The 16,051-nt window shown below is 48.7% G+C and overlaps 3 protein-coding genes across 3 annotated transcripts in view; 2 read left to right on the forward strand and 1 right to left on the reverse strand.

Annotated features, from left to right (window-relative positions):
- The window catches only part of LOC127046389 (leucine zipper putative tumor suppressor 3-like), a 370,036-nt gene that overhangs the window by 114,030 nt on the left and 239,955 nt on the right, over positions 1 to 16,051 (reverse strand). The window lies entirely within an intron of this gene.
- Positions 1,128 to 9,166, forward strand: LOC127046452 (progonadoliberin-2). The gene is made up of 4 exons (XM_050943502.1): positions 1,128 to 1,185; positions 6,007 to 6,171; positions 7,210 to 7,293; positions 7,971 to 9,166. Exons 2-4 carry the CDS (start codon positions 6,034 to 6,036, stop codon positions 8,007 to 8,009), a joined length of 261 nt encoding a protein of 86 aa, XP_050799459.1. The 5' UTR covers positions 1,128 to 1,185; positions 6,007 to 6,033; the 3' UTR covers positions 8,010 to 9,166.
- Positions 11,257 to 15,377, forward strand: MRPS26 (mitochondrial ribosomal protein S26). The gene is made up of 4 exons (XM_050943476.1): positions 11,257 to 11,498; positions 12,499 to 12,636; positions 13,955 to 14,078; positions 14,992 to 15,377. Exons 1-4 carry the CDS (start codon positions 11,290 to 11,292, stop codon positions 15,121 to 15,123), a joined length of 603 nt encoding a protein of 200 aa, XP_050799433.1. The 5' UTR covers positions 11,257 to 11,289; the 3' UTR covers positions 15,124 to 15,377.

The following is a 16,051-nucleotide window of genomic DNA, read 5'->3' on the forward strand; positions in this document are numbered from 1 at the left end:
CCTGATTCAGGACAAAAACAAATATCAAAATATCAGAATTTCATGGGGGATGGTGTAAGCTAGGATCTGGATTTAAATGCCCCTGTATCCTGCAGGGGAGGAGGGGCGCTGGGATCTGGGGCTCCCATCTGGATCCATCTCTAGTTCTAAGCTACTTCTTTTTTACACTGTCCTTAGCCCTAAATGCCTGATTTTCCACATTGTGGTGCACCCTAATATCACACATGCACTGGCCCAAATGCAGCCTCTGGGTAAGCAGGTGCAACTCTCATTGACTTCACTGGGAATTTCACATCCTTGCAGTAGGTCTGACTTTGGCCTTATTAATTGTATGTTCATGCAAGCACCCCCTGCTGAATAGATCTTGCATTAGAGGACCTTATGGCAACCTTATTCAATTAGCTGCCTTCTTCACCAGTCTCTGATTGCATTTGCTTGGTGTACTCGAACAAGTCCCGGCCGCCTGCAAGGTGCCTACAGCCTAGCTCAGACAGATGCAGTATGCCAGTAAGAGCTGAAGGGGTTGTAGGAATCTCGTAGCCAGAGATCAGCATGAGCCAAAATCCTTCTCTGAGAACCCGAGTTTGGTTCTGGATGTAAGCTCCACCACTGACCCCTCTCTCTATAAAGGCCCAGGCCCAAAACCCCAGATCTGACTAACCAACTTCACCTCCGGCCCCCCGAATTTTTGAGATGAGTCCATATCTCAGTTTGAGACGGACTCCACTGCAGTGCTCACTCGCAGAAATGCCTCACTCACGAGGCTGCTCATTGCCCCAGACATCAGTAGATGCTGAAGAGCCACTATTTAATTTGGATGCCCTTTGCCACTGTTAACAACTGCCCTGCAATACAGCTCTGCTCCCATCTGCTTATGGACACAAGGAAACTTCCACTGCAGAGCTCAAGGGGTCTTTGCCAGCTAATGAGCTGGCAGGCAGGTGTTCCCAGAAGACCCTTTCTCAATACTGTCTCATCAGAGCACCAGTCCAGTGGCAAGAGGGCTTAAACCTATCCATGCACATCGTCATCAGCAGAGTATGCAATGAACGTCAGCAGGCAGCCCCAACAGAGTGGGAGACCAATTACAACGAAGCACACGGGATGGTATAAATACTGAGAGAGAGCAAACTGTGCAGGCATTGGTGAAGTCTAAGGACTTAGTGAGCAGGAGACCGGAACAGGGTGAGTAACTAAATTTCTCTCATGCTTTGCAAACCCTGTAAGTTACAAGCAAATCTGATAACAGAAGTACTTCTGGGGGCACGGTATCCTAAAGGCATTAAATGCAAATGGATTTCATGTACGTGATTATCTTTCATAGAGTCAAATTCTGCGGACACTGTAAATCTGGAGTGGCTCCAGTGGAATTCCTCCAGCTTTCCACTGGTGAAACTGGGGTCAGAATTTGTCTTCTAGATATGAAAACAAAACCATAAATAGTGGCTAATCAACCCCAGACAACCTGAGTATTTCAGCAGCAAGGTGCTGGGTTGCCTTTCTCTTGCCAGCTACAATACCTTCATTGTGCAATAGCTGATCTTTCTTTTGTTAAGATGGTAATATTTTGAAATGACAGAGAACCACACAGCAGTTGGGCACAGAGTGAACTCCCCTGCAGAACTGTGTTAGCTTGGAGATGGTATCACGCTGCTTCAGGCTGGATACATTGCACAAGTTAGTTATGCAGTTGCTTTAAAAAAAGCCAAGAGGAGAAAAAATTCTTATAATGAATATTCTTGACATGAGTGAGAGAACCCTGTAGGATCCCATCTAATCTCTATCTAGCCTGCACTCAGCCCCACAGTGGCCAAGCGCTTGTGGTCTTTGATTACCATCAGAGCCCTTGAACAGGGCAGGTTTGCAGTGGGAGTTTTCCTACCAAAGCTTAAAATGGGTTGGGATGTCTCAGACTCAACTGCCCGGAGCCTTCAGGAAAAAAGAGAGAGAGGATTTTGAGATGGAGTTAAGAAAATTTAGTCACTGATTATAGGCACTGTTTTATGCCATGAATGAATGAAATTCCATCCTGACTTAATGACAGACCCGGCACTCGGCTGAGAATACTTGAAATCTTGACTGAGATCACACTAAACCCTGACCACCGAGACATGTTCAGAAGAGTTCGTGATGCAGTGTCTGGTGGAATGGGGAAGTGCCACAAACTGTCACCTGGGATGCAGAGGGGGAATCAAGATTTTTGGTTTCTAATCCCAACTCTGCCACTGACTTGCTGTGTGGTTTTGGGAAAGTTACTTAACATCTCAATATTTCCATGTTTAAAAGGAGCATAATAATCCCCTCAAGGTCCTTTGTGCTAGAGAAGCACAAAGTGTTGGTATATAGTTGTTACTGCAGTTTCTTTAGGTTGTAAAATAAAGATGGTAAAATTACACACTTCTGTCCCAGATTTAGGATATTGTGCTCAGTGGCTTGAGAATACAGTAGAATCTCAGTTACGAACACCTCAGGAATGGAGGTTGTTCGTTACTCTGAAATGTTCGTAACTCTGAACAAAACGTTATGGTGGTTCTTTCAAAAGTTTACAACTGAACATTGACTTAATACAGCTTTGCAACTTTACTATGCAGAAGAAAAACGCTGCTTTCCCTATATTTTTTCAATAGTTTGCGTTTAACACTGTACAGAACTCAAATGTGAAATTGTGGAACTATTAACTATGGTTTGTAACCTGCCCTTTAAATCAGCTTCTGTACCCAATGACTAGAAGATAGCTAATGTAACACCAATATTTAAAAAGAATCTAGAGGTGATCCCAGCAATTACAGACCAGAAAGTCTAATGTCAGTGCCAGGCAAATTTGTTGAAACAATAGTAAAGAATAAAATTGTCAGACACATAGAAGAACATAAATTGTTGGGCAAAAGTCAACATGGTTTCTGTAAAGGAAAATCATGTTTTACTAATCTATTAGAGTTCTTTGAAGGGGTCAACAAACATGTGGACAAGGGGGATCCATGGACATAGTGTACTTAGATTTCCAGAAAGCCTTTGACAAGATCCCTCACCAAAGGCTCTTACATAAATTAAGTTATGTAAGATAAGAGGGAAGAGCTTTTCATGGACTGAGAACTGGTTAAAAGACAGGGAACAAAGGGTAGGAATTAATGGTAAATTCTCAGAAAGGAGAGGGGTAACTAGTGGTGTTCCCCAAGGGTCAGTCCTAGGACCAATCCTATTCAACTTATTCATAAATGATCTGAAGAAAGGAGTAAACAGTGAGATGGCAAAGTTTGCAGATAATACTAAACTGCTCAAGATAGTTAAGACCAAAGCAGACTGTGAAGAACTTCTAAAAGAGTGAGCAGCAGGTTTAAAACAAATAAAAGGAAGTTCTTCTTCACACAGCGCACAGTCAACCTGTGGAACTCCTTACCTGAGGAGGCTGTGAAGGCCAAGACTATAACAGGGTTTAAAAGAGAACTAGATAAATTCATAATGGTAAATTCCATTAATGGCTATTACCTAGGATGGGTATGGAATGGTGTCCCTAGCCTCCGTTTGTCAGAGGGTGGAGATGGATGGCAGGAGAGTGATCACTTGATCATTACCTGTTAGGCTCACTCCCTCTGGGACACTTGGTATTGGCCACTGTCAGAAGACAGGATACTGGATGGATGGACCCTGTATGATCATTCTAAAAAATTTGTAGTTTTTTTTTTTTGTGGGGTGGGGGGGGGTTGGTCACTGCTGCTGCCTGATTGCATACGTCTGGTTCCAAATGAGGTGTGTGATTGACTGCTCAGTTCGTAACTCTGGTATTCATAACTCTGAGGTTCTGCTGTATCGACCAGAAAGTGAGAGGGGTGATGGATTGGCACTTAGGTTAGCTCCACCTAACAAATGCAGGAAGCTGCCGACAAAGGGATGGCACCAGAGTCAGTTGCAAACTGTTCTAACTCAGGGAGCAAAGCTGACTGCAGGGGTTGGCCGTACAGGTGCAATGGAGCACGTTCAGAGCTTTTCGCTTTGCCCTGCTCTCTCAAACCAGCACCACAGAACCCTGGGGAAAGACCTCTTGGATCAGTAACTCCTCCCTTTCCCCAGCCAGTGCAAATGCCACAACACTATGGGCCCAATCCTGCTTTCTGTTACACAAGCATAAATCCAGAGTAATGCCACTAACCCAGTGGGGTTTCGGAAAGATCATTGTAAATCCAGAGTAATGCCACTGGGGTTTCAGAGGTGCTGGGATAAATCCAGAGTAGCCCCCGTTTGCTTTGCACTGGTGTAAGTTTTAGTGCAGTTATCAGTCCTTTCCAGGATTGCTTAGTTGAAGGCAGGACCCAGGGAGACCCAATGAGGTGACATCCGGGAGGAGGCAGCACAGGCTGGGAGTGCCATCAGATTAAGAGAGTCTAAGGCCAGAATGGACCCCTGTGATCATCTCATCTGACCTCTTGTAGAACACAGGCCAGGGAACGTCCCCAAAATAATTCCTAGAGCAGATCTTCTAGAAAAACATCCAATCTTGACTTAAAATTTGTCAGTGATGGAGAATGTTCCATATGTGAATTACCCTCACTGTGAAAAATGTATATCTTATTTCCACTCTGAATTTGTCTAGCTCCAACTTCCAGCCATTGGATCATGTTATGCCCTTCTCGGCTAGTCTTAAGAGCCCATTGTCAAATATTTGTTCCCCCTGTAGGTACTTATAGACCAGGGATGGCCAAACTGCAGCTCTTTTATAAACCTTCCCATTCTCTGCCTATCACACTGGGGGGAGAGCTCAGCGTTTCTGCCCTGCAGCAGGGTCTAGGAGCTTCTGTCAGAGACGACTAGTGCTTGCTGAGGGGGGGCACAATATAAAGGTTTGGGCCCCCCCCACAGCATCAGTCATAACCCCAAAGCACACACTCCCCTTATCCTTAGTGGCCCCTCCCCGCTGCTCCCAGCTGTTTGCCACTGCCTCTCCAGTCTCCCCACAGCCGCAGCTCCCAGCCTGCTGGCTCCAGCAGCTGCTGTGCAGAGAGGGGGCCCAGCGGCACCATGTCACCGAGCGGGCCCTGAAAACTCTGGCAAAAATTGGGGAGGGGCACAAGACCCTACATCTCTCGGCCAAACGTCGCCTCTGGCTTTTGTCCAGCAGGGAGGGGGCGTGTCTCAGGGCTTCAGCCCTGCAGGGTGCACTTGCCGGGGCTCTGGGCTTCAGCAGGAGTGAGGTTTAAGCCCTGATCCCCGATACCCCCCTCCACACAAGGCTGAAGCCCCAAGCCTCGACAGGCACCCTGGGCTCTCAAACTTCTGAAGATTGTTGTATGTGGCTCGGAGGATCAGTAAGTTTGGCCACTCCTCTTTATAGATTGTAATCAAGTCACCCCTTAACCTTCTCTTTACTGAGCTAAATAAATTGAACTCCTTGAGTCTATTGCTATAAGGCAGGTTTTCTAATCCTTTAATCATTCTTGTGGCTCTTCTCTGAACCCTCTCCAATGTATCAACATCCTTCCTGAATGGGTGGGCACCAGAACTGGTCACAGTATTTCTGCAGTAGTCGCACCAGTGCCAAATAGAGGTAAAATAATCTCTCTCCTCCTACTCAAGAGTCCTGTTTACGCATTCCAGAGCACATTAGCTCTTTTGGCCAGATCTGCCTACAGGTCTTGAGCTAACGCTATCCTTAGTTCCTTTAGAAGCCAAGTGTCTTTCATCTGAGGGCCACGTAACCTGTTACTGATGTTAACCAGTTGGACTTCACAACCACCCCTGCCAGGCAGGTGACTGTTATCCAAATTATACAAGTGAGGAACAGAGACAGCAACCTGCACAGGGTCACCCAGCAGGACAGCTGGGAAGAGAACGCAGGCTCCCTGTTCCAATCTCTTCCCACCAGGCCATGCTGCCTGTGTGCGCCCTGCACTGCATGCTAGGAAATGAGGCACTGCCTGCCATATGGCTCTAGAACCACGCACGCTGTGGGACTTTTTCCTCCGCTGACTGCTCCCAGGCCATGTCTGACTCGCTCCTCCCTTCTCCTTGCAGGATCTCCCCACTCAGCCAGACAGCGCCATGGCATGTCAACGACCTCTCCTGCTCTTGCTCTTTGTACTGCTAGTAGTCAGCATGCACCTGTCAAGAGCTCAGCACTGGTCCCATGGCTGGTATCCTGGAGGGAAAAGAGAACTAGATTTGCCACAGACTCCAGAGGTGAGTTCCAGCCTTTCCCTAGGGGGATCTTCCGTATTACTTGAAAGCCCACAGTACATTCTAAATACATCTTGTTCTGCAGCCCTAATTTAAGGACTGATCCTGGGAGGTGCTGAGCAGCCACATGGGATCCAGTGTGAATTGTGGGTGCTCAGCACTCTCAGGATCAGGTCCTTAATGAAAATGCTGACATACATAAACATTTCATCGTCACTTCCCAGCCCTGTGCTCTCCACCCAGAGCACATGGCCTTCAGATACACAGATCAGGATCTGAACTGTCCCAAGGCTCAGGGTTCTTCTGATCTGCACAGTTGGAGCATCTTAACAGACACAACCAGGAGAGGGCCAAAGCTGGACAGCCTTTAGTGCTTTCCCATGCTAGCTTTAAGGCATGCAACATTTCCTCCTTTCCTGCAGCATGTCAGCTGCCCTTCAAGGCAGATCCACGTGAAGGGTTCCATCTTGAGTTCATCTGTTTGGGGGACTTTCCCCCCCAATATGCATTGACTGAATTTCGTCACCATCCAATATCCAGACATTAGAGAGCAGCAAATTTCATGCACATTGGAAAGGCTTGAAGAGGTAACCGAGAAATATAAGCTAATGCCATAGCTCTGTTAATAGAAAAATACCTTGTAGGTCCTGCACTGAGGCTACTAACTCATTTCACACAGGACACCAGACAGCCATCTTCCAGTTCTAGGGTTATAGGAATTGCTGTATCGGATCAGACTGGTCACTCATTCTAGTTCAATATCCTGACTCTCAAATTGGCCAGTCCTACCAGCTTCAGAGGAAAGTACAAGACACTCTCTAGTGGACAATTATGTAATAACCATCCATAGTGAAAGTTTGTCATCTGCTCATTCAAGCTTATACTCCACAGCATGAGAGTTTATATCCCTTGTTTCTTTCCCCCTAACTGTGAATATAAATGTCTTCATGACAGAGCAGGGCTGGATTCAATTTAGGGATGAAAGACCATGTAGCCACCCAATCCCAGAAATGTATTTGTTTTGTTTGTTTGTGAGTTCAGGCTTCAGAAGAAATCAAACTCTGTGACGGAGAAGAGTGTGCTTATCTGAGAAGCCCAAGGAAAACCATTGTGAACACACTGCTGGTAAGAACAACATGCAACCTTTCCCAGTAGCTACCAGAGTGCCTCAGCATTTAGCAGAAGAGGCAAAAGTGGGGGCAGTAGTGAACAATCCGGTATTGTCAATGATTAGAAGTATTTTCTGTAATGCCAAGGCTTTTAAAGGCAAACAACAAACACAACTGTTTGCCTAAGAGAACGTAAAGATCTAGGAAGATGCTGGGCATCTCCTGTGTAAAGTTCAGAATCATGGCCAGGACAAGTTTTCGGATAGCTCAAGAGATAAAACGTCCAGGTTATTCAAGTTCTTATATTGCTCCTATCACAGAGATATCTGAATGTGGCCTCTGTTGTTTCCTTAATATACATATAATAATAATGAATTTTTAGGGAGCACAGTCAGGCAAGGAGGGATAGGTGAGTGGTAGAAAGTTAGTTGGAAGATGTAAGTCTTGAAAGGAAAGATTTGGAGTAATGAAAGCCAGACATAATGGGTGGAGTGCCCACTTAGACAGAAAAACATTCAGCATTTAAAAGACTGGGAAAATTATTTATTATTTGTACTGCCCCGACTGTGGATCACAACTCCACTGTGCCAGATGCTGAACAAATGGTCTGAGATCAATAAAATGCAATTAAATGGAGAATCAGGCCCAATAAATTGTGGGATTTTAAAAAAAAATGTCTTTGTTGCCAAACAGGCTGACATGCTGGCGAGACAACTACAGAAGAAGAAGTGAGTCCTTCCACAGACTCTTTCTGAAATGCTTGTCAGCCCCACTGGCTTTTCAGTCATTTCCTTTGCAACATGATGGTGTGTCTGTAGATTCCATGTATCTGACTGTTAAAGAATTCTTATGAACATCTTGGCTGAAAGCACTTGAATGCTGGGAACGTGGATAATGGTGTAATGCTTGAGAAATGCCCCCAACCCATCACCTAACCAGAACGAGGCCCTGCCTGGAGTTCTTTACGCATTTGTGTAATTCCACCATGTTGAATAAAATACTTTATTTTGCTACATACACAATTCCATCCACATTTATGTCCTTACCCATATCTTAAAAAAATAAAAATAAATGAATCTCCAGCCCCATCAACCAGTTTTAAGCATGCACTGATTTTTTTTGTACAAGAGTCAGGTCACAAGGCCCTTTATTGGTAATAGCTAGTCTTCCCTGAACCGCTTTCTGGGTAGTTCAGCATTCTGGCTAAGTGCTAGAATATTCTGCCAAACTTGATTCAAAATGTGAGAAAACGTCCTATGTACGGCCCTTCATCCATCGAGATACAAATATCAGGAAAGGTTTGGTGGTGGTAGTTTTTTTCACAAAAGGCAACATTCTCACATTCATATTAAGAAAATAAGAAAGAGCAATGGTAAAGTTCCTGGGAAGATAAACAAAAGGAAACATGATCCAGTGATTAGAGTGCTAGTCTGGGGCTTGGGAGACCCAAGTTAAAGCCCTTCCTGTGTGACCTTGGGCAAGTCACTTAGTCTCTCCGTGACTCAGTTTCCTCTCTGTACAAATAATAGCACTCCTCTATAGGGGTGTTGTGAGGCTAAATACATTAAAGATTGTGGAGATACTGTGGTAATGGGCTTCATAGACATACCCTCTTTGGGCTGTCTTAGGTATCTTTTGTCTGTAGCAGGCTACATCTGCCATGAAGTGGTAGCTGTTTCTGCAGCAGTGAAGTAATGTCATTAAAGGTGCAGTGCCCAGAACCAAAGTCATAATAGATATAAGGAGCAGGTAGGTATGAATTATTCCACCCAAAACCAAATGTGAATAAGTCCACTGTCAATCACCATGTACACAGAGTTTAAATACATACTGAGAGTTTCACTCGCTGACAACTTCTCTGTTTTGCTATCCGTTCTATGTGGCAGTCAGTTACATTGAAATGAGTATGAATTACAGTGATCAAATACGATTTATTCTAAATCAGCTGGGACTCTCAATCTCTATACTGATTGCTTTAAGAATAAAGAACAGTTGGTAATGAAGGATTGTTTTAATTTGCTGCTCATGTAAAACATCTGTCAATTAAAATGAGGCAAAAATTCTTGGAACTAGATTTCAACATTTCAGAGAAACAACACCCTCACATTTCCAAGCCAATTTATGTAGCACCTTACATCCACACAGATTCCCAAAAACAACTTACAAACTTAGAGCCATATTCTGCTCTCAACTGCATCAGTATAAAACCAGGTTAACTCCAGTGACTTTTACTGTAATGGTGACATGACAAAGTGTATTGCCACCTTCACTTCCAAGCTGCTGCCAACAGATGCCTGCAAAGATGAGAAGCCCCCTGAGCCAGACTGTCCCCCATGCACCCAGCCCCTCCACCCAGGGACTGCTCTTCAGCTCGTCCCCAGACAGGGACTGTCCCACCAGCATCCAGACCCCACAACTGTGGGCTGGCACATATGCCTGCTCTGCAGATACAGGATGCCCTGTCTAGGGCAGAATGGCCTGTCCAGGGGAGAACGGCCCCTCCAGGAACTGCTCCCAGCAATTGCCCCAGCACCCAGTCCCCAGTATCTAGCCCCCCACACAGGGACTGCCACCAGTCCCCTCACCTAGAATCTGTCCCCAATGCACAGGCTGCACCCACTCCCTATAGCCGTAACTCCTTGCACCCATCGTCCCATGCCCACTGGTCTCCTACTGTGACTGCAGGTAGCTCTGCCTTGCTGCCTGCCTGTCACTGCAGTCCTAGTACCAGGGAGCCTGCTCTGCCAGTCACTGGACGCACGATCCTGTAGGGACGGGGGGCAGTGAGCACCCTGGCCTCCTGCCGAGGCTGCTGGCCCTGACCCTGACCCTGTTGGGAGGAGGTGGAGGGGTGGGGAGGGCTGATGCTGCTGGGCTTGATCATGGCAGAGGGGCTGATGCCGGTGGGCCTAATCCTGCACCACTCCATTTTTGTACAAACACAAACCATGCTGGTTCTGTGCCCAGGACGGGTGCCCCTCCTGCCCTAGTTACGGCCCTAAGGGTGTCACATGGGCTGCAGCTGTGCTGACTGGGCCACAAGTGGCCTGCAAGCCGAGAATCACTGACCCAGATGATTAGGCCCAAGCCCGTGACCAGGGCTGGCTATTCCGTGGGGAGCCAAGGTAGGGCGGAGGCCAGGCACGGTGTGCTTGTGGTGGCTCATGTTGCTGAGGTGATGCACTGCAGCTTCCTGCCTTCTGTTGGGGAGCGATCCCATCCTTTGTCACTCTTGCCTGCCTCGCTTTTCCCACCACAGTTTTGTGCAGCTCCTTGGGCTGCTTCTCTCCGAGGCACAATGGTCACCTGCCCTGAGCACCGGGGCAGGCCCGGGAGGCAGCAGGAGCCTGGTTCTAAGTGGTGGGCCAGGCCAGGCCAGGGGCGGTGGGGCCGGCCTGGGGGACAGCAGGTGCTCCGCCCTGAGCAGTGGGGCAGCCCTGGGGACAAAAGGAGCCCGGCCCTGAGCAGTGGGTCAGGCCCACGGGGCAGCAGGACCCTGGCCCTGAGCCATGGGGCAGGCCTGGGGGATGCAAGACCCTGGCCCTGAGCTGGGGGATACAGGAGCCCGGCCCTGAGCCGTGGTGTAGCCCTGGGGGGAGGGGAAGCAAGAGCCTGGCCCTGAGAAGTGGGGCAGCCCTGGGGGGGAGGGGAAGCAGGAGCCCGGCCCCGAGCCGTGGGGCAGCCCTGGGGGGGAGGGGAAGCAGGAGCCCGGCCCTGAGCCGTGGGGCAGCCCTGGGGGGGATGGGAAGGAGGAGCCCGGCCCCGAGCCGTGGGGCAGGCCTGGTGGGGAGGGGAAGCAGGAGCCCGGCCCCGAGGCTGAGGAGACAGACCCCAGGGGGCGGGGCTGACTCTGCCCCGCTCCCGCCAGTGGCTGGCCAGGAAAGAACTACATTTCCCATCATGCCCCTGCCCCCTCTCAGGCCCGGCGCAGGCGGTGTCGGCCTCCCGCATCCGCTTCCGGGCGAGGGGTCAGGTCCATGGCGGCGCCCAGCCGGAGGTCGGTGGCGCCGCCATGCTGCCCGCGCTGCGCCGCTGCTGGGCCCCGCTGAGCCGCCGGCCGCTGCCGCTGCTGGTGCCGGCCCGGGGCCGCAAGTCCCGCCACGACCCGCCCGCCAAGTCCAAGGCCGGGAGGCTGAAGGTGCCGCCGCCCGTGGACCCGGCCGAGCTGCTGGTGGTGAGCGAGCGCTACCGGCAGTACCGGCTCGTGCTGCAGGCGCTCAGGTCTGTCCGGTGCATGCGGCCCCCGGGGGGGGCTTCATTTCCCCTGCCCGAGCCAGGGAGCGCTCGGACCCCGAGGCAGCCCCGTGCCTCCCCCTGCACTAGGGTGATTTCATAGGGACAGTCCTGCTATATGGGGCTTTGTCTTATATAGGTGCTTATCCCCCTCCTCCCCCCCCCCACACCCCTCCTGTCCCGATTTTTCACACTTGCTGTCTGGTCACTCCGCCCCAGGGGTTCTCAAACTGGGGGTCGGGGCCAGGTTATTACATGGGGGGTCGTGAGCTGTCACCCTCCACCCCAAACCCCGCTTTGTATCTAGCATTTATAATGGCTTTAAATATATAAAGAGTGTTTTTAATTTATAAAGAGGGGGGATCGCACTCAGAGGCTTGCTGTGTGGAAGGGGTCACCGGTACAAAAGTTTGAGAACCACTGACCTACCCTGCACGGGGCTGGGGAGCCAGGATGGTCTCCTAACATGCCCGTTCTTCCCTCTGCCCATACCCAGGGAGCAATGAGATTGTAGGTCCAGACCAGGTGTGTGTGTATGTTCGTTCATCGCTCCCCAGAACTACTACTTCGGATCCTGGAGAGGAGTCGAGTTGTACAATAGGGTTGGGTGTGATGACTTCTCTTGTAGAAACCAGTGGGCGGGCATGTGTACAGGGCTGACCTGTAGGCTGCCTTGCTGAAAGGACCCTTGTAAACCTTAGTAGGAGTGTGAGAGGAAAAAAGCCTTATACATGTTCAGAATTCCAGGTTTTAAAGACAACCCAACCCCACTCCAACATTTGGAAAGGGAAATGGCACTGTCAGGTGACTGGAAGTCGTCAATTCAAGCCTTCTGGTGGTGACATGGCCCAGTGACAGGTGAAGGCTGCTAGCTGGTAAAAGACCTGCTTTAGAATCCATCTCCCAGAACAGAAGCATTGGTAATCCCACGAAAAGCAATGTTGATGTGACTGTGCCATGCTTAGGGCCTTTCTCTCCTTTCTTCCAGGGCGGAGTTCAAGCAAGAAGTATTGCGGAAGAAGCATCAGGAGCGCCTTGATAAAGAGAGTGGGGAGGAGGCGATGGAGGAGCACCGGAAGCTGATGGCATGGAACAACGCTGAGAATGAGCGGCTGCGGAAAAAAAGGTGAGAAATGGCCCTCAGGCCTGCTGCAGGAAGGGCTTGGAGTGCCGCTTCAGTGCGATGAAACCATTTGAGATGCCAGAGGTACGCAGGGAGTCTGTGATCCCACCCCCGAAAGGGTCTTAGGAGCCTTCTCTGGTCTGTGATTCAGATAGCATGTGGATTCACAGATTCTTAGATGTTGGTCCCTTCTGTCCTTGGAGTGTGATCATCTAGTCTGACCTCCTGTATAGTACAGGCCATAGAACTTCCCCAAAATAACTCCTACAGCAGATCTTTTAGAAAAATACCTTTGATTTAAAAATTGTCCATGATGGAGATTGTCCACCACAATCGTTGGTAAGTTGTTCCAATGGTTAATTACCCTTACAGTGAAAAGTGTGTGCCTTATTTCTAGTCTGAATTTGTCTAGCTTCAACTTCCAGTCATTGGATCGTGTAAACACTTTTCTCTGCAAGACTGAAGTGCCCTTTATTAAATATATGTTCCCCATGTACATGCTTATAGTCGGTAATCAAGTCACAAGCTTGCTAAACTGATTGTTTCTTGAAAAGATGACTTCTGAAGTAGGCTAATGGCTTCTGGAGCCTTCTACCTCTAGCTTAAATCCAGCCAGGCCACTGTACTAAGAGGTATTACTAGCTGCTGGCAGTTCAGCCCTCTGTACAGAATGGGTTTGGTGTCAGAACACTTGCTAGCCAGACAAATGTCCCTCTTGCAACACCAGCACAGCTGGCAATAAATGGCTCCCTTAATGGCTGGATCATAGAGACTGAACTGTATCCTCCCCTTTTTTTATTATGGATGGGATTATGATTACATTTGAGGACACTTTTAAATAGGAGCTCAAAACCTTTATTTTGTTGTAATCTCATTGAAATGGCAAAAACCACACGAGATTATAAACTCTCAGCATGATCTGAATTTTTCATGGTGGCTTGATGAAAAAAGAATTGATACGGAGATTGTGAATGTAAAAATCACCCCTTTTGTGACTACTTTTTTTCTTTCACTGAATTCTCTCTTCTTTTGTACCCCTGTTGCATTAGTTATGCTAGGTATGTATGAGGTGAATTGTCATTGTTGCCCAAGCTATCCCTGTTCTGTGAATAGCTAGGACTTAAGGCGCCATATCTGTCATGCTGAACTTTTCACCACCCCATCACCTACTGCTAGGCCTGCTAGCACCTTGCTTCACCATCCTCGTCTGACAGGTTTCATTTGAACATTAAATGTTTCCCTGCGAGGCTGCTGTGCTGTGCATCCCACTGTCCTGAGGAGGGCTCACCAGTATCCCATTTCTCTTGTGGTCCTGTGACAGGGAGGAGCGACTTAGAAGAGAGGAGGAAGAATTGCAGGACCGTAAGTTACAAGGAGCCCTCAACCATGCCAGGTTAATGGAGGATTTTCTTAAGCAGAAGGAGAGAGAGGTCCTACAGTTGCAGGTATGGAAGGTTTGAGTTTGAGGGCAGTGATCACTGTGTTAGGTGACTTTGTGAACCCTTCAAATTGCTGTCACCCGCTGTTCTGTTTGGTACCCATGGGTTGGGAGTTCTGTGGAGGCACCAGGCTCACACCCTAGAGAGGGGCGAAGGGACTTTCATTGCTCTGTGGCAAACTCCTGCCTTCCCAGCTGCCTCAAGGAGTAGCCTTGATGATCTTGGAGTGCAATAAGGATGTCCTGACTGAGCCCTTTGAGAGCAAGTTGGGGAATAAATTTGGGTGGGAGATGGGGATCCATGTGTTTCCAGGGTTTCCTCAATAAGAGTATTACAGTGCCAAGCTCTCCTTTGCTTCTGATAGGTCCTGAGCCCCTCTTGAGATGTAATGAGAATCTTTGTTGCAGTCTCCAGGCTTTATCTTCCTGAATGAGGGCTGAGAACCTCAGAGCTGCTGGAAGAGCCACTCCAGGCCCCATAAACACAAGTTACAGGAGCAGTTGCCCTGTGGGTAGTAACTGTGCATGCTCCATTGGGTTTGAATTGAGACTGGAGTTTGGGTGAGAAGCTAAAGGAGAATTTCTGGGAGTGCTCATCCCTCTCCAGTTCATGCCTGTTTCGTCAGCTCCACCCTGGCATCAGATCAGGGCAAATGGAGCATGTCAGAGTGCAGAGCCCTGACCCCTCTGTCCTGAAACATAGTCTCATTCCATGTTCTGTGTCTAATCACTTGCCTCAGTGTCATAGAGTATCATAGATTATTAGTGTTGGAAGGGACCTCAGGAGATCATCTAGTCCAGCCCCCTGCTCAAAGCAGGGCCAATCCCCAAATGGCCCCCTCAGGGATTGAACTCACAACCCCAGTGGGCACAAATGGTTCACACACTGAGAGTTGGCTTCCACCTTTCATTTATTTTAGGAGGAAGCCAGAAATTTCATCACTCCTGAAAACCTGGACGAACGAATTGAAGAGTGCCTGGATAATCCTCGCAACTACAACTTTGCCATCGATAAAGGAGGACGCATCGTTAAGCGGAGCGTGCCATCCTAGAGGCTCTATCTTGATCGGGACAGTTCGGATGGGAGACTTTCCCATGGCTTCCATCCAGATGCAGTGCTCAGGGAGGAGCATGAGGAAAGGTGCATCACACATATAAGTCGACTGTGGAATTTCATTTAGACAAGCAGCCCTTTGGTGCCAGTCACAATTCCTGCCTTGAAAGGCTGTCACCTGTTTCATAACTCATGTCCCTTTGCTTTGGGACGAATTGCTGTTGTCTCTGAAATAAAGGAACCTGTTTTGTACAGCGCTGTGGCTCTTAATTTCTTAGGCACAGTAGTTCAGAAGTATTAGTTGAATATATCTATCTGTGAGCTTATATAGTTTCCATCACGGCAGTGTCTGAGTGCCCAGTCAAGCCTCTGCCAGTTCAAGATTATTCCCTGCAAAATATTCCAAGGATTTGGGCTCCAATAGGTTTATTCCATCACTGGATGCTTAGTCATGGGACTTCTATCACTTTCCTAATCTGTTTTCTAAGGGCTTGTCTACATCACAAAGTTGCAGCGCTGGTGAGGGGGTTACAGCGCTGCAACTTAGGAGGTGTACACATCTGCAGGGCATCACCAGCGCTGCAACTCCCTGTTTGCAGCGCTGGCCGTACTCCCGTTTTGTCTCGGGTGTAGAGGATCCAGCGCTGGTGATCCAGCGCTGGTAATCAAGTGTAGACACTTACCAGCGCTTTTCTTGACCTCCGTGGAATAAGCAGGTATCCCAGCATACCTGAGGAAGCCTCTGGTAATCAAGCTGGTCTCCTTCCCCGGTTTGCTCTCGTGTTCCCCGAACCCCGAGCAAGCAGGTCTCCTTCCCTGCGGTTTGCAGGGTGATTCGGGGAACGCGAGAGCAAACCGCGGCAAAGCTGATCTCCTTCCCCGGTTTGCTCTCGCGTTCCCCGAACCCCCGAGCAAGCAGGTCTCCT

Source organism: Gopherus flavomarginatus, chromosome 3 (genome assembly GCF_025201925.1).
Source record: "Gopherus flavomarginatus isolate rGopFla2 chromosome 3, rGopFla2.mat.asm, whole genome shotgun sequence".
In the NCBI taxonomy this organism is placed as follows: Eukaryota; Metazoa; Chordata; order Testudines; family Testudinidae; genus Gopherus; species Gopherus flavomarginatus.

Coding starts and splice junctions, on each gene's coding strand:
- MRPS26 (XM_050943476.1), top strand. CDS start 11,290: ATGCTGCCCGCGCTGCGCCGCTGCTGGGCCCCGCTGAGCCGCCGGCCG. Junction 11,499..12,498: donor CTCGTGCTGCAGGCGCTCAG/GTCTGTCCGGTG, acceptor CCTTTCTTCCAG/GGCGGAGTTCAAGCAAGAAG. Junction 12,637..13,954: donor GAGCGGCTGCGGAAAAAAAG/GTGAGAAATGGC, acceptor GTCCTGTGACAG/GGAGGAGCGACTTAGAAGAG.
- LOC127046452 (XM_050943502.1), top strand. CDS start 6,034: ATGGCATGTCAACGACCTCTCCTGCTCTTGCTCTTTGTACTGCTAGTA. Junction 6,172..7,209: donor ATTTGCCACAGACTCCAGAG/GTGAGTTCCAGC, acceptor TTGTGAGTTCAG/GCTTCAGAAGAAATCAAACT. Junction 7,294..7,970: donor CCATTGTGAACACACTGCTG/GTAAGAACAACA, acceptor GTTGCCAAACAG/GCTGACATGCTGGCGAGACA.